A 24811-nucleotide genomic window follows, 5' to 3' on the forward strand; every position below is an offset into this window, starting at 1 on the left:
CATGACAAGTTTCTGATAGTTTTCAAGAGATTAGTAAATATTCAATGTTCAATATAATAAATAACATACGCTCTTAATTATTACCTGATCATCTACAAAAAGCATCTTGATACATCCCGAACGTTGGAGCACTCCAGATATGGTCATATCTATTAATCGAAACAATCTAACCTTTACATTCCAACTGTATCCATAAGGATCCAAATAGAGTAAAGGTGTATATCAGATATCTGTAAATTATTATGATATAGCATGAAGTTAATTATTTAAACACTATAGTTGAGATAGTAAGTAACACAAATTGAAAGAAGTACAAAAAAATTGTCAAATTGTGTATAGTACATATACTTTATATATATATTTTTTAAACAAAGTGATGTCCACAATTTATCAAAGGCAGTCAAAAATCTCATGATACACAATATTTTTTGTGTAATCCCATGGATCATTATCTCTATTAACAATTAGTATTTTCAATCCAACTGGTGAAGTAGCACAAGAAAGAGCAACATAAAGTTGACCATGTGAAAACACAGGTTTAGGAAGGTAAGCGCCAACATTTTTCAATGTTTGGCCTTGACTTTTGTTGATAGTCATTGCAAATGCCACTTTCATAGGAAATTGTCTCCTTTTAATTGGAAAAGGAGTCCGTGCGCTTTGTGACATTAAAGAGATCCGAGGTATGAGCACTAAATCTCCAATATTAGATCTTGTTATGACTTCTGTCTTAAGAACTTTATCCCCCATTCTGGTGACAACAAGTCGTGTTCCATTGCAATGACCTTTTGATTGATTGAGATTTCTGAAAAGAATTATAGGAGTTCCTTCTTTAAGTTCCAAAAAATGATTTGAAAGTTCAGGAAAATTCAAAGAGTGCAACATTTTAGGAGGATTCATATTTTCAACATTGTCACTTTCAGTATTGCAAAAAGTATCAACACTCATGTAAGCACGTGATTGATCAGGAAGCATTGATAGCATCTTATTATTCAATTTGTGAACATCACCCATTTTTGGAGCCAAAATAGCATGTTCCTTGAGGTAAGTACTATTTTTGTATGAATTTCTCAAATTTAGATAGACAGAATCTATTAACCGCATCAAAAATTAACTTTCATTTTTTATGAGAAATTACGATGGCATCCGAATCCAATTTGATTCCCCGAATTCAGTAAGTGAAATTGTTGAAACCTTTCCTTCACCAACAGATAGCAACCAATTTGAAGAATCTGTCAATTGCTGACGCGTATTTTCAGAAAGATGCAAATTCATTACATGCATATTTATTTTAAGATGCAGTACTCTACAGTGATCCAAAATCGTTGATTCTTTTATTGTAACCGATACTATTGCTGCTCTCCTACCTTTAGAAACAATCGGTAATGTTTGTCGAAAATTACCACCCAAAACAACTAATTTTCCTCCGAAAATACGATCCTCAGAATCATTTTCACTAAACTTTAAGATATCCTTTAAAGTTCTATCCACCGCTTCAAATCCATGCCGATGTGTCATTGGAGTTTCGTCCCAAATTATCAAAGATGTCTCTCTAATTAATTTGGCTAAGTCATAATTTTTATTGATTGAACAACTTGATGACTCATTCAAATTAATAGGAATTTGCGATCCAATTCGAGCAATCAATGTTCTCCATAAATAAGTTTTACCCGTCTCATCACTTCCATACACAAAAAATAGTCCTCCACAATTATGTGTGTATTTTTTTTTAGTGTAAGTTGGAGGACTCGAACCCGAGACCTCTTACTTACACTCCTTCCCCCCCGTACCACCCAACCCAACCCTACCCCCTTATGTGTGTATGATTCCATAATAAGATCATGTGCTTTCAATTGATCCTCATTCAAATTAGCATATAAATTATCAAATAATTGCTGTTCTGATGTAAAATCGTAATCAAGCTCTTCTCTTATAAGTCTATTCATAGAAAATTGAGCATTTTCAAAGGACGACAATGGCATCAATGGAAAATCTCGCAAAGAGCGACCATTTTTATTCAAAATGTGTTCAAATTCAACTAATCCCAAAATTTGTAACTCATCATCATCAATGCATAGGGTTTCCCATATCTTCTGATCTGATATTGCAAATCATTTGTTATACTTTTCCAGTCTGATATTGCAAATCATTTGTTATACTTTTCCAGTGGCGCTGCCATATATCAAAAGGGTTAGTTACCTTAGAATGTATAAGTAGTGTACAATACATGTTTCATAATTTTTTGCAAATGCCCATGTAGATGCTTCAGCTAAAGCTTCATTCCACTCATTATCATCATTTAGAAGACCAAGTACTGCATATGCAGCTTTGAATGTTGGATGTACAGTTCCATTAATAGTTTTCAAATGTTCATAACTTCGTGCACCACGAATTTTATGCAGCAACGTTCTCAAATAGTATCGCTCACCAGAGTGAGCATGTGCATATGGTAGCCTTCCAATACACCTACCTTGCAATCTGAACTCCCATTGTTGTCTATTTTGCTTCCAAGTCCACTTACTCGGAAACTCCACAAAAGTCAAGTTTCTAACTGAAACATTACTCTGATTTATTTCAAACCATTTCGTCAGCATTGTGTCATGTATGTGATCATAATCAAGAATGTCATAAAGATGATTATTATCATTAAATATCACAAATTGATGATCAGGAAGATGATACTTGTGAGGGTTCTAAAATTTTTACTATTTTTGAAATAATGATGAAAATATTGATATTATATGATTTAGTCAAATTTTTGGCATTCTCATCTATTAAAATGTCATTTTACAACTTAGTTTAAATTATTATTATTATTGCCCGATTATCGTTTGGCTAGCATTAAGTATGAAACTTTGGAGTGGTGACGTAGAATTTAGTCTTAAGATTAAGTCTAGAGCATGTAGAGACTTTAAAGAAATAGAAAAATGATAGGATGTTGGTTGAGAGACATCTAGTTAAGGATAAAATGTCGCATGAGGGCGCGACAAATAAGCGAGTAGGTGAGGTGGTTCACCTACTACACTTTAAAGGAAGAAACTAGACTTGAGAGCTCATTTTCTTTCTTCCTCCTTAAGCCATCCGAAATTAGAGAGAGAGAGAGAGAGAGAGAGAGACTTAGGAGCTCTCCATTTTCTCCTCCATCTTGCTCTTGAAAATCACTTGAAAAGCCATCACCGAAAAATGAACTACTACTAAGGCTAATTCTAATGACATGAAGAACTGGCAAGAGACTAATGCAAATGGACCACAATAACCTGAACATTTCAACCTATATCGAAATAACCAATGGAGACAGTGGGTTTGTTTGGATAGGAATTTATTTGGATGATTTATTTGAAATAATTACTATAGCACTTTTTATGATGTAATATATGTGAGATAAAAAAATGATTGGAAGATAAAAAGGTGATTGAAATTTGTGAAACAAATTATTTTATTTCAAAACATTTCAATCCAAATAGACCCACTCTCTTACTATTCATTCACGCAACTCTCGCTTTTCAATTGTTAGATAGATAGATAGATAGATAGATGTTAGACATATAGATTAGGCCTTTAGGCCACCTCTTCAAACAGTAAAGTCCAGAACGGTAATTTGGGCCAACCCAATAACTCAACACTTTTCGCGGTTCAATTGTCATCACTCGGCCCACTCAATTATGTTCTTCCATTTCCCTCGTCTCCATAATTTCTTCAGAACGGCGACGTACGTATAGGCCATCGCTTCCGCCTCCGCCTCCGCCTCCGCATCCGTACCGTATTCTTTAGTCATGGATTTTGAAAATTATTACGAAATTTCCCTCGTCGCGGACTTCATTAACGCCCATAACTTCTCCAGAGTCGCCTTACAGGTTTATTAACAATAAAAATGGTAAAAAAACTAATGAATAATTCCTAAAATTATTAATTGAGATTTTATCTATTTATTTTATTTGTAGTTTCCAGATGAGCTCCTGAAAGATTCAAGGAAAGTCGTGAGTGCTCTCTGGCAAGAGCTCCACCGTCTTCTTAAGAATTCCGACGAGTCACGTGCAACCGCTAAGTTGTACGTGATGGCCAACACCACCTACGGCGGCTGCTGTGTGGACGAGGTCGGAGCTGCTCATGTGAAAGCTGATTGCGTTATTCATTACGGCCACAGTTGCCTCAGCCCGTGAGTTTGTTGATTATGTGTTTAATAGTAACTATGTTTGTAATTTTGATTAAGGAGCTGTTTAGTGTTAATTAATTTGGTTTAGTTTGAGGAAATGGTCGGAAGGGTACAACCTTTAGTGTATGAGGTACTAATTAATTTGAAGATAGTGGATACGTTTGGACTGGCCAAATTTACATAATTTACCTCAGATTTTTTACTTGCATGATTTAGTTTATTGGAACATAAGGGACTCATTTATTGTGAAATGACATGCATTTATGATTACAAAAAGCTGGCAGAAAGGAGTAAGTGGCGGATGGTGCTATTTTGATGGACAATTTGGTCATTCGAGGCTGAAGTACTTTTTTTTTTGCCTAGTCAAACGAGACCCATTCGAAGCTGAAATACTTCATTCCCCCAAATTGCTTACCTGGTCAATGCGAGTGGGGCCTTCACTTTGAAAATTAGTTAGGATTTCGATTTGAAATCCTGATGTACGCACAGAACATAGAACAAATAATAAAGCAACGCGGTGGTAGTAGTAAACAAGCATGCGCATGTTTTCTTCTTTGTGCCTCCGTTTGCATGATGAAAATACAGGTTTGAAGGTATACCTACCGAGTGCTTACAGGAGGTTACAGCTATATAAGTAGGTGAAAAATAACTCAAACGCAAGGATTATGGGAATCAAACGATATCAAATGTTCATAATAGTCAGGCACAACATAGCCCTTTCTCCAAAGATAGCATAAACCGACGCTACTAAAAAAAGGTTTTTTGTTAACTTAGCAGCTAAAAAAAGATTAATATAAATTCACCCATAATTGAATTAACGCTGGCGTGTATTTCTATAGGTATTGAACATATGATTGGCCATTGCATCTCTCATACCGATCCATTGGTTAATCACTTCGGGAGGGGAATGTAGTGGCTGTATCTCCGGATAGGGAGGAATTGCACCATTTGTGTCTAGATCTCCTATATCGGGATTGGCGAAGTAATAGTCATCCGGTTGTTGATCTCTAATGAAATTGTGCACATCACAGTAGGCAATAACAACGTTTATCTGAGTAGTCATCATGTAGTGGGGTATGGCGCCCCGCAAGATAGCAAATCTCCTTTTAAGAACACCAAATGTTCGCTCAATGACATTGCGGAGCATAAAATGTCTGTAATTAAAAAGTTCCTTGGCCGTGGCAAATCTCCCCATTCTACGACCACTAACATCCGCTTGGCGTCCTCTATAGGGTGGTAAGAAACCGGGTAAGTTTCGGTATGCGGAATCAACCAAGTAGTATTTGCCTATTCCAAACGTATTATCAAAAATGATAGCCATTAGTAATGTGAAATTATGCTAAATAGAGTGAAGAAATGGTTTAACTCGCATACCTGGGGGGGGGCATTGGGAAATGATTTGGGCCCGTTAGAGGCCCATCTAAAACACGAGCATCATGGGCACTTCCCTCCCAACCTGCATACACGTATACGAATCTCATATCATGATCACATACACCAACACATTTTGTGATTGCACTCCGTGTCTATTTGTGTATGCCACCTGCTGTCCACTCGGAACAGAAGCGGGTATATGTGTCCCGTCAATGGCCCCAACTGCGTCCTTTACAAAAAAACAAAAAAGTTAAGGTGGAAATTTTGACGAATTTAATGAATTAAGGCAATTACCCACAAAATTAGGTGTATTATTAGTTTTTTCCCACAAACTAAATTTGCTTAAAAAAAATTAGGTAAACAGGTTAATTAATGAGCAAACAAGATGACGAACTATGATTACAATATTATTAAAATATATTACTTAATGAGCGAAATTTTTCATCTTGTTGATTAGTGGGGGTTTTAATTAAACAGATGTATGCAACAATAAATTAAAACCCTCAATATACCTTATCATCGGGTTTAATTAAAACCCCCGTATATTAATTAATTAAAAAATTGTAATGATGAAATCACTACAATGAAACCCCCATTAATTGCACCACTAAAAGCAACTGATGAAATTGTTCATTAATCACTTCAGGACCAGGTGCATACTTCATCAATTTTGAGGCCTGCGATGTTTCTTTTATACATCTTTGCTTCATTGGTGCAAGCTTTTGTATTTGCCTATTTCATGATGTCACAAAAGCCCATTACTATCCCTTTCCTCTAATGGACTTCCAAAAATCCACAGTCCGCTTCTAAACCAACAAGGGGTTTTGCAAATAATGGCCACGGACCGGGTTTACAGCTCTACAAATGGATCTACCACCCTTTTTTCGATGTTGCTCTACAAATCCTATTATTATCAATTACTATACAAACTAATATAAATATGAATTAAGGTTTCACATATATATATATATATAGAATAATTGTGATGTTAATTGGTACGTTAGTAGAAAATCATTCAAATTATAGAGGTGTTTCTTGGATTTTTAATTTCATCCTAAAATAATCTTTCTTTGATTTTTTTTTCTTTAACAAGTTCATATAACAATTCCATTAATACCAATTTTCTTATTTTATTTGATGTTATATGGATAAGTTTAATATAAGTCAACTCATAGATATAAGATATAAGTAATACGCATACACGCAATTAGTGAATTAGTCTAGCATTTTTAATTAGCTAAAGACTTAAAGTGCCACTAATGCCTTTAAACAACAATAGCACGAGTCAGCAAACAAAGACTCAGGTGTAATTTAGGCTACACAGATATATTCCACCTCAAACCAACCAATTAGAAGTTTACAAGATGAATCAGTTATAGGATTAGTTGCAGCCTCACATATACCTCAAACCATGGATAAAATCTGGGATCATTCATAATTTTTGGATGGATTTCATCCTGCCGCCTTGGAGTGATGATGAATTGCACAAATGTACATAGACCTTTGATAACTTCGTGAATATTTCGATGCACTGTCTCAAGCGAGTGGTTGAATCGGTCCGCAATCATGCGCATCCGCATATTATGACTCATCATAACTAAAGTCATCGCCAGTGCCTTCTCTATTGTCACCCTTTTTTGATGATGCTGGGGAACAAATCCACAGTCGGCCAATATATTACACAATCTCATAAATGAATCAACGGTTAATCTTGTTGCGTTCATAATTCGGGTGTGGTGCCCTGACATCACCTCTTCAACCCATTGTCTGCCAGTTAAAGCTGATGTCCTGCATGGAACCTTCCGGATAGGACCTCCGAATGGTTCTGCATCTGGACCGAACAATAGGGCCGCACCGGCGGCAAATAGAATATCGTCTTCATCTGAGGACGAACTGGATGCACCTCCATACATGTTGAAGTTATGCACGTAAAAGGGAGTACTATATAAAATGAGGGAAAAGTAAAAGTAGGTTATTTGCTGTGGGAAGCAATTCTCTATCAATTTTGAATTTGATGGCCATCCGCAATTGGTATATATTGCCAGTGCATGCTTATAAAAGCATTCGGTGGTAAGAATTGAGGCCATAATTATTTGAAGCTGTGTCAGTTCGCCTGTCCAACTAGGACATCCTTGAAGATGTGTAGTCTGCAAAAATGCATGTGAGAAAGCAAAACTCATGTGGAAGTATCTGGGTACGTGAAGTCCCTTCATATCAGCCCGTACATAAAAATCTTATATGAGATCACAAATAGTAGGAAAATTTCTTGTAGGAATTTCAACACCAATGATACCTCCTAGACAGAGTACTTGACCAATTTCTTAATATAATACCAAATTTGGATTTTTGCGAGGACAGCAAGCTGCTCACCCTATATAATACCAAAGCCCTCTCTTTTTGTATGTTTGAGGAGGAGAAACGTAGAGATGAAGGTTTTTATATGCAGTTTTGATTTTCATTTTGCCTTAATGACATATTTCATTGAAGTAAATGATACAGTGAACGTGCATTTTTTTTTTACCATATTGAGTTTGTTGTGTTTAGGCTAACGGATCCCAAATCCTGAATGATCTCATGTTTTACCCTGATCAAACTTAGTTTTGATATTGCGCAGCCACCTGGGTTTAGATATTAATACTTGTAGGAATTATAATATGTGATAACCACATCAGAAGCATATTAACTGCTGGCATATTAATACTTGTAGGAATTATAATGTGATAACCACATCAGAAGCATATTATGAGGTCCTCAAAATTTTTTGGCAGAAATGAGGAAAGCAAGAATGATAATTCTAAGTGCCTGGGCACACTAATTGATGTAAATGTAGCACTCACAATAGCCAAGCACCATGTTGCACCACTAATACAAATATAACAATAGAAATTCAGCCCACTTGACCACAATCCGCAAGTAATTCATTCAAAGTACATTGGAAATTAAAGCAGCAATTAATCAACTAATCTTTTTTGAAACTGCCAACTAATCATTTTTTTAAACTGCCAACTAATCTTCATCTGGCCCCTTCTCATCATCTGGCCCCCTCTCATCGGGAACCTGTAGTTTGTTAATCCAGTACTCCTGAAGATCACGTGACATAGTCAGAAAAGTTTTACGCCATTTGTCATCTTGGAGTTGTAAAAGAGCCGTGACTCTCCTTCCTTTGGACAGGCCTTCGAACGACTCGATAACCTGAGTTGCCATTGTGACATCATATTTCTCAAAGTCTTTAGCGCGGCGCTCCTTAATTTGCAGTTTCGTTGAGGCTAGGTTGTTGAGGGAGTTGGCACACTCAACGAATGGATTATCAGAACTTTTGCTCGACTTGCTCTGGCGAGATCCATAACCCGAGTTTGTAGCCCCTACGCTGGCCGAGCCTCTCTTTCTTCCAACGGTAGGAGCTGTATCGTAGCATGTGATATCTGGGTCACCGGTGAGCATTTCATCGCCAAAATGTGAACTTGATTGCCCTCCCAAATGAGTAGCCGGCATTTGTCGAGGCACACGCGAAGATGGAGATGCAAATGAGGAAGTTGCTTGGCTTCCAGTTGCGGTTTCTCCTTCAAAGACCTCGGATAGTATCGTATATTTGTCAACGCACTGGAAGTATCTGAACTGGTTATAGTCTTTATTCTCCTGTCCAATAATGAAAATTATCCTTTAAGTCTCAAATACAAATCATGTAATAAAGCCAAGACACACCTATTTGTTAGCACACGAGTACTTGTTCATCATATTCTACCATAGTAGCCAAGAACTAATCGAGTCTTAAAATTAATTCATCAATTGCCAGTAAGGTAACAAGTCACAACTCAGCCCGGCAGTTACGAATTAAGCATCAAAGGAATGAAATTTGTAAACATGAAATTCTGTTGCCAAAATTTTAACTTGATTTGGATGGTAGATTACCATTTGCAGATTCCTCCACTGAGATTCATCGGCCATAAAGCATCTCCTATTCTCGTCCCACCCAATTCCAGTTTCGGCCGAGAGTCGCAAACCTTTTAATTTGGCAAATGCACGCCAAATCCTCTTCAAACGCGTGTACTTCGAATGGTAGACAGTCCACATATACTGCTTACCCCAACTGGAATTAAGATGGACAGTTAGTTTCATCCAGTTTGCCTCGGTGGACATGTTTGGATTCCACTCCCCACTTTTTTTCCACTCGACATATGTCATACAGAAGTGCATCTCCATGTTTTCATCCCAATAAGCTTTTGCAGTGGTATATCAGTAGAAGTGTATATCAGTTTGTAGTACTGGCAAACGAATATGAAACTGTCAAACATTTACAGATTTTAGATAAATATATCTTTGTGACTCAAAACTTAGCTACTAAGTTCTAATTACAATGCAGCAGTGGCAAACTTAAGGCTGACTCAATATGTGGAAGAACTCCAATAAGTATTGTCCTCATTTCTAGAAATACTTATTTGTTTGAACCCAAGATGTACCTCTAACATTTTGTGATTAGCAGGTGCTAGCATAAAAATTGAATGGAGTAAATAGGCACACATTCAATAATTGATTAGCCAAATTCAACAAATACACCGAAGAATATTAATTAACTGGATGTATGAAGGTGGCTAAACAGGGCAGCAGCATGAAAATCCATAGCGCAAGTCTTGTTTTTGGGCAGTGTATTATATTTTAGGATGGCCTTACCTTGAAGTAGTTAACTAAGGACTCGATGTAGTTGTTTGAGGCTGTGAATGAGTGGACGGAAGTAGCCTCGGATGCACGGGCGGGGGTTGTTGGACCGGACAATGATAGCCTGCGCTTGTTGGACATTTACTCCACGTAAGGGTGTGTTAATAGGATGCAACTCATGAGTAAAATCCACTTGAATGAAGTAGTTTAAAAAACGCTTTGGTTCCAAGTTTTCTTCTATTCTCAATCTTCGTTATTGGATGGGAGAGGGAGATGAACGACCGTCTGGGGAACTTGCCTATGGTCTTTATCTGTAAAAACAGCCAGCATTCACTTTTTCATTCTCTACCCAGTTCTTCAAAAAGCAACGCTAAAATAGCATTACAACATAGACTTATAATAAGTTTTGAGGACTTAGACATGTATATCAGTTAATGGACTTAGACTTGTACATCTTTTTCAAACAAGAGCAGGCATGTGTTTATACTTCACCGGAGAGGGAAATAACAGTTTGAATCCTATTTCAGCATACTTAGATATTTTTAAACTTCAACATGTAAACAAGTTATGCCTACTTCATCATATTTCTAAACCTCAGAAATTCGGTTATATTTTTGAAATAGCAGCTATACTTCAGCAACATACAAATTCCGTTTATGGACTTTCGATGCAAAACAGACCTAAAAAAATAGAAGATCTCCGACAGTCAAGATTACTCTACCAATCAGTCCAATTAAGTTTCAGCAGGCATTTATTAACTTTCAGGCCAGTCCTAATCATGCCTTAACACGATTTAAAATAAACAGCGAATTTCATCCTAACTCACAAATATCGTGTCTACAGGTGCCTATACACTGCAATTACGCCCAACTCTGAAGTATATTACGCCGGCAGCAACATTATTGCAATTTCAGAATGCGTAAAATTTATGATTCAATCGTTCCTATTCGAATTAGGGCTGACTCATAAATTGGGGAAATGTGTGAAAAACTTATATAAAAAAAAAGAACCGCACCTGACCTGGTTCTCAATTGTTTCAAATGACAACTTTCAATTTCCTTCTCACAAGCTCCAGTTAGAAAGCTCAAGCTCTTTACCCTTGATAACCCGGAAAGTAAAGCTGGTATTTAGCTGCGCACTTGCAAGTTAATTACCTCAGATCTGGATCTCTATTTGTGCGTCGACTGGTGCCAAGCGCGGCACTGTAATTGACGTCAACTGGGGAAAAAAAGCACAGAGCGGATGTCGTTTTGGATGAAACCTTTTTCTTGGCAAAAAGGGTATAGAAATTGCAGAGAGGTGGCTGGAGTTTATCTCTGAACCAAAAACGGAAGCTCCTACAATCCTCAATGCTCTCTGGACTGTTCTCTTTTTCCACTACCCCTTTCTTACAACGGATACATTTTGCATAATGTACGGAGGTAGTAAAGGTGTTGGGGAGAAGTGAATAAAACATGGTGGGTCCTTGCACCACGTGAACCCTGACTCCAAGGCCCCTTTTGTCTGTTAGTTTGGTGGTATAACTTAGCATCCCCTTGTGGAAAACATTTGCAAAAAATTACGTGTCCAAAGATTTCAAATTAAAATTTGCACACTAAATTAAGCAAAACAAATTATGCAGTCCAAACGTATCCAGTGTATTAAGGGTTATTGTTATTTGTTATTGCTGCTTTTGAAAGTTTTGGAAATTTGGCCTTTTCGGTTTTGGAGTTGGTTGCTATATGAACTAGTAGAATTTGGTAAAAGTGTACTCTCTGTATTTTTTTTTTCTTTTGGTTTTTTGAAGTTGTAGGGAGTCAATTGGTCCTAGCTTCCATGGTGAAACGCTCTTATTGCTTCTTTCTCATGTATTATGTTGTTGAATGTGAAGAAACAGGCCTCAACCAGTGCTGAAATGGAAGTCGGGGAGTATCTTGCTGTGTCAATTTTTCTGTTAACGTGCATTTGAACAATAAATGTTACACATTATGTCTTGTAGTATTTACCTCCTTTTTTTCGTTGGTCCCAATTACTCTCAGGCTTAAAAATGGAGCAATCACATTTGCAAATGTGTTGGAAACTTGCTTTTTGATGAACCCTTGAGGCCTCATTTCCATTTTTTTTTTTTGCAATTTATGTACCTATAGATTTATTTCAAGTACAGAATATCCCAAGTGGTTCCTAATTCTTTGAGGCTGCTATGTACTTGATTCAAGGAAACAAGTATCAACGATGATGCATACATACTGTCATGTATAAGTTTGAACATGTTTTGGTATCAAGTTTTCTGGTTTTAAATTGCCTTGTTGAGTTTGCAAGTAGAAAATTTGGTGGGAAACAAAATTTTTCTTCCATTTGTTTCTAATTTTTGGGTTTCTATAATATGTTTTGGCAGGACAACCACAATTCCAGCTTTTTGTGTTTTCGGCAAGGCTCCTCTTAAGGCATCTAATTGTGCTGAAAGTTTATACAATTATGGCGTAAAAAGTGGCAAGCCTGTTCTGGTAAGTTGGAAAGTACTGCATATACTATCATGTGGTTGTTTTTGCCTTTTTTTACACAAATTTTTGTTTGCAATTTTCTCACTCCAGGGCTCTAGGTGATAGTTTTATTTTGGCTTGTAACACATATTGTCTAAGTTACATAATTGCTGACTTGAATATCGCTGATATTGCAGGTTCTTTTTGGGTTAGAATATGCTCATGGAATGCCGGATATAAAAGAGGCACTAAATGTTGAAGCAACGAGGTTTCATGACTCCAACTCAGGATTTCAGATACATTTTGCTAATGTTACGAATTCAGTTATAACTCCATCCACATCTATGAAATTGGAAAATCGACATTTAATGTTGAATGGCGAGCAGGATAACAATGAAGATTCTTCTCAGAAGGCTGATACAAAATTTAGACTAGGTGGTTTGGGTTGGAGTTTACCTGAGGGACACAGGATGGAGGATTATTTGCTGTTCTGGATTGGTTTAGACAACTCGGCTTTCACAAACTTCATATTAACATTTAATAGTTGTGAAATAGGTAAGTGCAGGGGTGCAATTTTTGGCATTGCCGTTCTCTTCTGTGTTGCTCGTTGTCTTAGTTTTGTTATAAGCATGAAGCTCGCCAATTCAAATTGGTTTGACATTGTCAATTGATTTTCCTTGTTTTGTTCTTTTCAGCTACCCGCTTTTGCTTTCTCATGCTCTTTCACTTGGCTATGCAATAATGTTTGTTGATTTCTCACCTGTTGTTTCTAGTCAGATATGATGCAATTGAAGGTTGCTTGAAGACTGATGTATCTCAGCAGGCAAAAATTCTTAAGCGCAGGTATTATACTTGTCAAGCACATAATGATGCTAATTTATTTCAGCAAATTAGTAACTTTTATATATAAGATGCGATATGCATTGACGTATTAAAATCATTCTTTTGTCCCATGTGCAACCAACTGCATGAATAATTAGGTATTATCTAGTTGAAAAAGCGAAGGATGCAAACATGGTTGGGATCTTGGTTGGAACTCTTGGAGTTGGTAAGTTCTTGTGCAACAGTTTTATTAATATGCACTTGCCCTCTTCCATCATGGATCAATGCTTTTCTGACTTTTGCCGTAGTTAGACTTTTTTGTTCTAAATATGTAGAATTATAATTCATATGCAATAATGTTATCTGCTCTGAGTAAAGACCACAAATGTTGCTCCTTAATTCATATTGAAAGCCAATTTGGTCTTATGCATTTGCAAATCAATTGAAATCTTCTGAAAATTTATTGAACATTTGCTGAGCTTATGGTTAGATAATAAATATTGTCTTCAGGCTTGATAGAATGTATTGCCAATGCACATCATTTTGTTTGACCTTTTTAGTTTGTCGTCATGTTTAAGATACAGACTGAAGTTTTTCTGGTAAAATTATTGATGCAGCTGGTTATCTAGATATGATTCATCAAATGACAGAACTCGTGACTAGAGCTGGGAAAAAGGCATATACCTTTCTTATGGGAAAGCCAAATCCTGCAAAATTAGCTAATTTTCCTGAGGTAAACATTGTTTCTGTGGACAGATTTTCTTTACAACTTTTAACTTTTGAGAATTTTTCAAATCTTTGGTGCATATGCAGTGTGATGTTTTCATCTATGTATCATGCGCTCAAACGGCTCTTTTGGATAGCAAGGAGTTTTTAGCTCCTATAATCACTCCTTTTGAAGCTTTGATAGCTTTCAACAGGTAAATACCATTTTAACTATGAGTGTAAAGTTTTTTATGTGGTTGAAATTTGTGGATGCTCTATAATTTCCTGATTGTACCTAAAGCACATCTAAGTGGATATCTTATATAAATTGCATGGCATTATCAATTTCGTTTGATGACTATTCACTAATGGGTGGTTTTGCATTTCATGGAAATAATGCAGGTTGCAGAAATGGATTTTGTCTTTATACTTTTTTTTTATTACATTTTCTTTTCCTGAGCAATTAGGAATTGTGCTGCATGTTAGAGGTTCAACAACTTTGCTGGAATAAATTCATGCAGGGATCAATAGTGATTATAGGCTTCATTTTAATTCCTTTAGTGGTATACTGTTATAATCAGTAGTTGTGACAGCCCCACCTCACCCTAAGGCGAACCAAAGGGTTCGACGGATTGCCTGCCCAACTCTCGCCGGGACTCAGTCGTTCACTATAGTTCTCAAATAAATTACAAGATAAATCTCAAATATACATCAAATGTGCCACAATTTAGATCTTAGGCCGGGTTCATCATTTTTAGTGATCTCTAACACATCATATAAAGTTCCGTAGAATCAGATTTTTAATGCGCCCAAATCATTTCTACCCTAGGCTTTCATCCCTTTTCGTACTCGGGTACAAGAATTCAAAATAAGATAATTCACCACTCAAGTTGGCCAGTCCCAAGAGTAAATCATCTACATTTGTAATTCCTACCTGACATACGTATCTATGGTTCTCAGATACCATGAGGAAGATTTAAGGCCTATACATTTATGGTTTATAGCTTACGCTCAAGCGAGCACTTAGTCCTTCAAACTTATTCACCACTTGGCCCAAACTCACTCCGCGCAGAGACCACGCGAAGCAGGCTCTGATACCAACTTGAAAGAATCGCGTAGCTCTAAAATTTTGGGCAGCATACCCTCTGTATTTACTTATTTTCCAACCATTTATGGATTCATTGTTTTCCTCAATCAATTCCAAAACCACACACAAAATAATCTCATTTCAATAGCCGTTCAATAGGCTCCAAGTGGTACAAGTACAAGTTCAAGCGAGGACAATGTCCGGAAATGAAGTTGATGTCCTAAAACCAAAAGACAGTTTTGACGTCATTTAGCGGAACGGACACAACTGGAGCTACACTTATCGGATTGAGGTGCAATTTAAACTGTTTCGAAGCTAAGACAAAGGGCTACAACTTTGATGAAGACCACTCAGTCCAGTTTGCAATGTATCTAGGTCAACTTTACCAAAACAACTCCAGATTTTTCAGTTTGAAGTTTACTATGAAATGCAACCAGCAGTCCTGATTCATTCAATCATATCTCAGCACATACAACTTCAATTCAAGTGATTTCAAAGCCATCTGAAAGTTAAGATACCAGACTATAAATGTTAAGAAGACATTGACAACCAAATCAGTAGTATTCCCAGTCAAACTAACCAATTACCAAAACTGATTATCAGTTTCGGACAGAAACATGGTAGCAGTGGTATTTCAGTCTTTTTACAAGCTACATTGCTCCGATTGGGCTGAAATTTTCCAGGCAACTATAAAACATTATTCTCTACAACTTTCATGTTTTAACCTAAGGCTAATTCGGTCTCTAACTAGGTCCAACAGTACCGGGCAGAACAGGAAAAAATTGAAACCCTAATCTGGAATTTTCCGCACAAAGTGGAAATTTTTCGCAATTCGTTACAATTTACGCACTATAGTTTCATTCTAGACTATTCCAAGTTATCATCCATGGCCACGCACCATCAAACATATAAAAACAGAAAAAATTAAGATTAAATATAAAATTCACCAAACTCAACTAAAAGTCATGAAATACCACCTAAATCCATCTCTTTAACTCATACAAGCCACAAATTTAACATTATCAAGAACAAAAGAGAGGTTCCTTAGCTACTCACCTTGTAACTCAAGAGAAGAAGCAACTAAACACCTTGGTCTTCCAAACCACTTCACAACCAACCTTAATACCACTAAACTAAGAGGTTTTATGGTGGAAATCCAAGTTTAATCGGTTAGATTTGAAGATTGAACAAGATTGGAGGTAAGAAAGTTGGGAGTTTTCTCTTCTTTTCTCTTGAGGTTGGCCGGCCAAGAAGCTTCAAAATAAGGATAATTTTGGGTCAATTTTTGCTTAAATTGGTAAAGTAAGAAATTGGTCAAAGTCCAAAGGTTAACCACTAAGTGACACTTGTCATTTTCATTATTGCATGGCTATCCTTTTGTCCCTCCCACACCAATTCATCTAGTAACCTCTAGTTATCTCTTACCATTAAGGAAAACAAGAATAATGGAATGGGGTGAACTAAAAGGTCAATGAGGTACCAACAGTATAAATAGTAGAATTCATGAGGAAGCACTTTGGAGGCATACATTCACATCAAATACGAGAAAAGAATGAACATCACAATGTAAAGGATACAGGTGGCTCTCAGGAGCCAAATCCCCGTTGCTATACTTGATCCAGCCTCGTTGACCCTCCGTCAACGTTCAAATACAGGAACCAATCCAGTAGAATACTGCTTTAACGCCAAAACCCCATTCACCAAACATACCCCTTACCGGACCCGAACGCCAAACAGGAACAGGAATGGTAATACTCGAGTATACCGGAAATTCAGAGTTTCCAATACCCATAGATTCCCCAGGAGCAGGTATCCATGGATTGTAAATTTTCACGACCAAGCCCTTGCTGGCTCAATTCAATTAACTCCCCATGAAGTTGAGCTCAGGTTTAACAGGAAGGTCGTTGGATACACTTTCGAACGACATCATAACAAGTGCAAGTAACAAATTCAAGTACATAACAAGTACAAGTAATATATTCCAGTTCGTTCAGTACAGGCAAGAGAACAAGTGTGATAAAGTACATCCTCGTCTTATGCAGGATAAACAGTCAGGAAAGACATTCAAATAGCAAATTGCAAATACAGAAAACCAATTTAGCATTGATTCAGGGGAGTAGTGCACTCACCAGTGAAACAAGGATACGTCAAAAGTTTCAATCAAAGTAGGGCTCTAATCACCAAGAAACCCTAGAATAACCAGAGTAAGCAATTATGGATCCCACAGTTATAAATCCAGTAAATGGAATGCATAAATAAGGCTCGACTACATGTCGTATGCCTTTTCAGATTAACTACTAGTACGAAAGAGGAAGCTTTTCGTTAGTTGCTAATGACCCCCCCTCACTTCCATAGGATTTTTTTTGCTTGTATCTGACTGACTGTTACTGTGTGAATTGTTTGATATAGTCGAGTTATATACATATTTGCTTTTGAATTGATTCGGACGTATTATATATATCTGACTTACTGATCTCGCTAGTTTGTATCTTGTATTCGCGCCTCGAGTCTAGATTAGTTAATCCAATGGAAGGAACACGTAGTGGACGAGGCCGGGACCGTGGACGTAGGCAACCCTTGGATGAAGGGGAAAATCGGGAACCAATGCCTGAACCCAACCTTGAACCTGGACTGGACCCTAACATTTAGGTAGTTACCGCTATCCAACGTATGACCGACCTTTTGGCTTACGTAGGGGAACAGCAAGGCCAAAATTCTATTACTCAGCCGGAAAATCCTGGTAATCATATCGAGGGTGAGGATAAATCTCTTGAACGATTTCAAAAGTTCTCGCCACCGAAATTCCTTGGAGGACGAGACCCTGACGTGGCCGAGGGGTGGCTAGAAAAGATGATTGATATCTTTGCCGCGTTACACTACACTGAGGAGCGACATGTGACTTGCCGTCTTCTAACTGGAGGAAGCGGCCCGATCTTGGTGGAATATCATAAGACTGAAATGGGAAAGAGAACAAACCCCAAGGACATGGGTGAATTTCATGAGAGAGTTCAACACGAAGTATTTTCCACCTCTGATCCAGGAAAAGAAAGAAGATGAATTCATTAGGTTTCGGCAGGGAACTCAAACTGTCGCCGAATATGAGAGCCAGTTCACCAGGTTGTCTAAATTCGCTCCCGAACTAATTATGACTGAGCAAAGGAGGATAAGACGTTTTGTCCAGGGATTAAATATTGAGATTCAGAAAGACCTGGCTGTAGCCCAACTCAGTACCTTTAGTGATGCTGTGGAAAAAGTTCAACGAGTTGAAAATGCGAGGTTACAAGTCAAGAACTTCCAAACCAAGAAAAGGGGATTTCCTGGAAGTAGTTCAGAGCAAGGGGATAAGGGTACGTTTCCTAAGATTGGAAGGGGCAACGGGGGAGTACAACTACTAGGGATGTCAAGTGGTGCCTCACGAAGAGGCTCGGTCTCCGCTTCTCATGGTCCCTGCGGGTACTGTGGGAAGCCGAATCACACAGAAGAGGTCTGTTGGAAGAAAGGAAGAAAATGTCTGCGTTGTGGGAGCGCAGATCATCAAATCGTAAACTGCCCAGGCCGATCTCGAGAAGGGAATAGGAACCAACAACCAACCACGACCAACCCTGACCAGTCGAAGGGGGAGAAGAATGGACCAAAGGTGTCGGCTCGGACATATGCCCTAGAGCAACATCAAGTCCCTGATTCGTTTGAAGACGTGGAAGGTAAGATTCTGGTATTCCACCGTTTGACCACTAGAATGGTGTATAAGAATTACACTTTGGGAAGGAAGAAGAAATTATACCAAAGAATTCAATGATCTGGCCAGTGAAGGGGAAACAGGTTGGTTAGCTAAGTATGATGCTCAATTTAACCGTGAGAAGGAAGCAGTAAAATTTTGTATTCCAAAGAAGGCGATGATAAGAAATTTCGAGGACGAAATTCTTTTAAGGAGGAGAGAGTGTGAGAACCCGTAAATTTTTCAATTTTCTAGGCTTTATTTTATTTAATTGCACGCCTTTTATACCTTTTCTTTATTAGAAAATTTTTTCAGATAATTGGTATGAGCAAATAGGGTTTTTAAAATAATTTTTCTAGTATAAATTAGTTCATGAGGTTTTAAGAATGTATATCGAATGTGGGACCCACTAGTGCAGTAAATTCGATGAAATTTGGCCGATTGGGTTACGTTTTGTATACCGGGATTAATTTAGTAGGTGTTAAGAGATAACTAGAGGTTACTAGATGAATTGGTGTGAGAGGGACAAATTGGTGTGATAGCCATGCATTAATGAAAGTGACAAGTGTCACTTAGTGGTTAACCTTTGGATTTTGACCAATTTCTTACTTTACCAATTTAACCAAAAATTGACCCAAAATTATCCTTATTTTGAAGCTTCTTGGCCGGCCAACCTCAAGAGAAAAGAAGAGAAAACTCCCAACTTTCTTACATCCAATCTTGTTCAATCTTCAAATCTAACCGATTAAACTTGGATTTCCACCATAAAACCTCTTAGTTTAGTGGTATTAAGGTTGGTTGTGAAGTGGTTTGGAAGACCAAGGTGCTTAGTTGCTTCTTCTCTTGAGTTACAAGGTGAGTAGCTAAGGAACCTCTCTTTTGTTCTTGATAATGCTAAATTTGTGGTTTGTATGAGTTAAAGAGATGGATTTAGGTGATATTTCATGACTTTTAGTTGAGTTTGGTGAATTTTATATTTAATCTTGATTTTTTCTGTTTTTATATGTTTGATGGTGTGTGGCCATGGACGATGGCTTAGGATAGTCTAGAATGAATCTATAGTGCGTAAATTGTAGCGAATTGCGGAAAATTTTCACTTTGTGCGGAAAATTCCAGATTAGGGTTTCAATTTTTTCCTGTTCTGCCCAGTACTGTTGGGCCTAGTTAGAAGCCGAATTAGTCTTAGGTTAAAACATGAAAGTTGTAGAGAATGATGTTTTATAGTTGCCTGCAAAATGTCAGCCCAATCGGAGCAACGTAGCCTGTGAAAAGACTGAAATACCCCTGTTGTCCTGTTTCTGTCCGAAACTGATAATCAGCTTTGGTAATTGGTTAGTTTGACTGGGAATACTACTGATTTGGTTGTCGATGTCTTCTTAACATTTATAGCCTGGTATCTTAACTTTCAGATGGCTTTAGAATCACTTGAATTGGAGTTGTATGTACTGAGATATGATTGAATGAATCAGGACTGTTGGTTGCATTTCATAATAAACTTCGAACTGGAAAATTTGAAATTGTTTTGGTAAATTTGACCTAGATACATTGCAAACTGGACTAACTGGACTAAGTGATCTTCATCAAAGTTGTAGCCCTTTGTCTTAGTTTCGAAACGGTTTAAATTGCACCTCAATCCGATAAGTGTAGCTCCAGTTGTGTCCGTTTCGCTAAATGACGTCAAAACTGTCTTTTGGTTTTAGGGCATCAACTTTATTTCCGGACATTGTCCTAGCTTGAATTTGTACTTGTACCACTTGGAGCTTATTGAATGGCTATTGAAATGAGATTATTTTGTGTGTTTTGGGATTGATTGAGGAAAACAATGAAGCCATAAATGGCTGGAAAATAGGTAAATACAGAGGGTATGCTGCCCAAAATTTTAGAGCTACGCGATTCTTTCAAGTTGGTATCAGAGCCTGCTTCGCGTGGCCTCTGCGCGGAGTGAGCTTGGGCCAAGTGGTGAATAAGTTTGAAGGACTAAGTGCTCGCTTGAGCGTAAGCTATGAACCATAAATGTATAGGCCTTAAATCTTCCTCATGGTATCTGAGAACCATAGATACGTATGTCAGGTAGGAATTACAAATGTAGATGATTTACTTTTGGAACTGGCCAGCTCGAGTGGTGAATTATCTTATTTTGGATTCTTGCGCCCGAGTACGAAAATGGATGAAAGCCTAGGATAGAAATGATTTGGGCGCATTAGAAATCTGATTCTACGGAACTTTATATGATGTGTTAGGGATCACTAAGAATGATGAACCCGGCCTAAGATCTAAATTGTGACACATTTGATGTATATTTGAGATTTATCTTATAATTTATTTGAGGACTGTAGTGAATGACTGAGTCCTGGCGAGAGTTGGGCAGGCGGTTCGCCGAACCCTTTGGTTCGCCTTAGGGTGAGGTGGGGCTGTCACAGTAGTACTATGCAATTTGATGTCCAAGAGGTATGCAAGGTAGCTAAATAAATGAAGGGAAGTCATTTTTTGAAAACTGCGTGTGATATTACTCCTCTGTCGTAATAATTATAGTGTCTAACCTCGTCTGAGGTTCGGAAATTAGTTATCTGCAAAATTTTGAACTAGCTTCGAGTTTTACATTGATTTCTGGTTGCACATAGTGTCCCTGTTGTGTAAAAGATTTGGTAAAGTTCTTTTTGTAGTGATAAAGTACCTGGTAATGTCCTGATAAAAGTGTTTATATTAAAAAGATTTTTGGCTAAAGGTAACTCTACCTGAAGCTCAAACTTGGGAGCTTTTCAAAAAATGCCTTACTTTTACTTAGAAGCAATTGGACTCCGTTAAACCCACTTAGAAGTTCAGATGTGTTTGGTTCACATGCATTGAAGATTTTATGGTTCTAATACTGCTTTTGTCATCCATGCTTACCTTGCTACATTTCATCAGCCTAGTTTTGGTTCTAATGCTGCTTTTATTACCCACGTTATTCACGAATCTTCAAGTTTCTAATGTTATTCTCATGGATATTGTTGAACTTTGCAATTATCTATTTTCAGATATTGAGTTTGGTCTATATGATCATCAAGTTTCATTTCTCTATTACAATGTATGCTCAAAGGCAATATTGAATTGAATTAGGTTTGTCATAGGAGCAGAAAACCTGATAATAACTAATAGTACTTTGTAAGAGGAATAAACGTAAACCTCTTTATGAAATGTGGCTGTATTTTTCAGATCCTTGATTGGTTGATCTATAACCTCTTTGTAAGCTAGAGTTCCCTTGTGTTTCTATTTTAGTCCTTTTGTCTCTTGCCATCCACTTTGTCTTTTTTTTTTCCCTCTTCTCAAGTTTAGATTATTCAGTGTCTGAACTGTGAATATTGTATCGTCTCATCTTAATTCTGTCCTCATTTGTCTGCAGACATTGTTAAGATTATATGTTGATTCACATTCAGTTGTCATGGTTTTGATACGCTGCTATATGATTCGAAGTTTATTTAAGTTTTGAATAAAGTAAATTTATCCAGACCTCAGGGCAGGAGATAGTAATAGATCATTCGGCTGAGGTCTGGAAGTCCTCCTTTACACTCTAAATAGTCTTGCTGTAAGTAAATAAAATCCCTTTTTGGTATTGGATTTGGTGATTATTCCAGCCTAGACTCTACCAATTCGACGGGCTTGGGAATTGATAATGATAATATTATCCTTTGAACTTGTTGTAAATACTAGATGATCAACTCTTGTTAAACCACTATTGCAGGGGCAGTCAGTGGACCGGAGCTTACTCAATGGAATTTCAGGATGTGGTTGCTTCCCAGCCTGCAGAAGTAGAAGATGAGGCAGGATCACGTTTTTCTTTCTTTCAGGGTGGATATGTTGAAGATTTTAAATTGCAAGGTATCTTCTGTTATCTTGAGGTCTCAAAAAAAACTCCTTTAAAAACATTGGAACCAGGTATTTGTTTTAGGCTATAGAGTTCTTCCAAATTCATACTTAACAATGACAAGTGAGGCAATTTCTTGTTCAGCTGACCTTATGTGCACCATTATATAGAATTTACGCAACTTCATTAGCTCTGAGCTCACTGAATATTCTACTGGCACCAATGAGAGGAATTAGCCCTCTTGTGAAGCTAGACAACCAAATGAGAATTTGATTTACTTTCATTGCAATTCCAATTTAGAGAATCGGAGTCTCTCTTTCTTGCATAGTTCCATGATATAATATTGCGCCGATGAACCCGGTTTTATTTCCATTCTAGGGTGATGTTCAAGACATCTTTTGAGGCTCGTTTAATTAACAATAAAAACAAGGTACTTGTGTTATGCATGGATGCTTGATGGGAGATGACACAGAATTAAGGCTTGTGTTATCATATGGGTCACATAAGCCAATTGGTGAACTACCTAAAGTCTTTAAGGCTATGCTTCTATTTCCATGCTTGTGTGTTGATAGTTATTGATGATGTACTTGAGTAATCATCAATGTGCTTGCGATGTTCTGTGTGTATATATATGTGTACACACACAAACATATATAATTCTCTTTGTCGTCATGTTTGCTTTTTTGTTTCCTGTTCAGCATTGTTTTTTAAATCTCATCATTCATGATGGGTTATTTTCTAAAGTATACGATTTGGATCGAATTAGTCTATTAGCCCTCTTTGTGTGACTGTTCATAACTTAAAGTCATGTAATGGTTCATAATATGATAAGTCGTTCCTATAAAGTTGAGCTGATATGTTTATTCTGGAAACCAGATTTTTTTTTCCTCATTTGATCAGTCAATGGACAAATGTAGCTTTATTCTGGTGACTGTTAATTTGAAATGTCTCGCTTCTTTCTTGGCTGTGCTCATTTAATGGTCCCTTTGAATTTTTGGTCCTATCAGAGGGGAAGGAGGAAAAGGATGCAGTTCTCTCCCTGGTAAATGTCACAGAGAAGGCTTTGCTGCTCCAAAACAAGGACTCTGAGCTGTTGTCAAGAAGAGATGCTAAATCTGGAGCTGAGTTTTTTGCAGCTCGATCATATCAAGGTCTTGAAATCCATAGCAGTGACTCTTTTCCAGAGCTGTTTTTAATTGGTAGAGCAGGGAAGACATCTGGATATGAGGATGAACAAAGCAAATGACACGATATGTGATTTTATTCTACTGCTCTGAAAATAAGCAAAGAGAAAGGAAGAGAGTATCCAACTGATGGTGCACTAAGCTAGATCGTTTGGGGAAACATTTGCAATAGAAAGCCAGCGCAGAAATACAGCGAAATCTGTGTAATGTTTGGACAGTAGACATAAAGCAGAATTCCCAGTAGTTCTTCCATTGAAACCAATTGGGGGTATTTTGGCAGAACGCAGTAGTTGTGCAGCAGCTTTGGCACCCATAGAAGTGTTTGTGGCTAAATTTGGGAATCTCCGGCTATTATTGCTACTGTGGTGCTGGCATTTTTGCCTTGCATTGGCATGGTTAATTTTAATCTAGCCTTGGGAAGAGCTTCTTGCAGCTATTACCCATTTCGTGGTATACTTTCATCCCTATTCGGTTAAACAGAAGGGGTTGACTTTCCTAAGTTCCACCAGTTGGGGTCGTCTCTGCATTTTTGTCCTCTTTGAACTGGATCAGATTCCATTTATGTCTTGTATTAGTCAGGCATATTCATAGGATAGGAGAGAGCATATTTGTAAGCTGTTGTAATGTTTCATTGGCATAACTTAGAACCTGTTATTACATTCCTTCCCTTATAATGTGAGTTCTTGTAAATATGGCCAGCAGCAATTGAATGGTTACGTGTTGTTGATTGATTTACGTTTCTTTATGCTTGCATTCAGCTTGATTATTTTTGTTGAGTAGGGATATTTGCACAATTTTATTTACTTGCATTATAAATA

General features: G+C 37.4%; 1 protein-coding gene across 1 annotated transcript; it reads left to right on the forward strand.

Annotated features, from left to right (window-relative positions):
- The first annotated feature begins 3750 nt into the window (after positions 1-3750).
- Positions 3751-24167, forward strand: LOC113765691 (2-(3-amino-3-carboxypropyl)histidine synthase subunit 2-like). Its single transcript, XM_027309931.1, has 10 exons — positions 3751-3851; positions 3939-4153; positions 12552-12660; positions 12834-13191; positions 13410-13479; positions 13617-13684; positions 14076-14191; positions 14272-14378; positions 22687-22823; positions 23817-24167. The coding sequence occupies exons 1-10, from the start codon at positions 3771-3773 to the stop codon at positions 24053-24055; spliced, it is 1500 nt and encodes a 499-aa protein (XP_027165732.1). The 5' UTR covers positions 3751-3770; the 3' UTR covers positions 24056-24167.
- Positions 24168-24811: the final 644 nt, after the last annotated feature.

Source organism: Coffea eugenioides, chromosome 3, assembly GCF_003713205.1.
Source record: "Coffea eugenioides isolate CCC68of chromosome 3, Ceug_1.0, whole genome shotgun sequence".
NCBI classification, from domain to species: domain Eukaryota; kingdom Viridiplantae; phylum Streptophyta; class Magnoliopsida; order Gentianales; family Rubiaceae; genus Coffea; species Coffea eugenioides.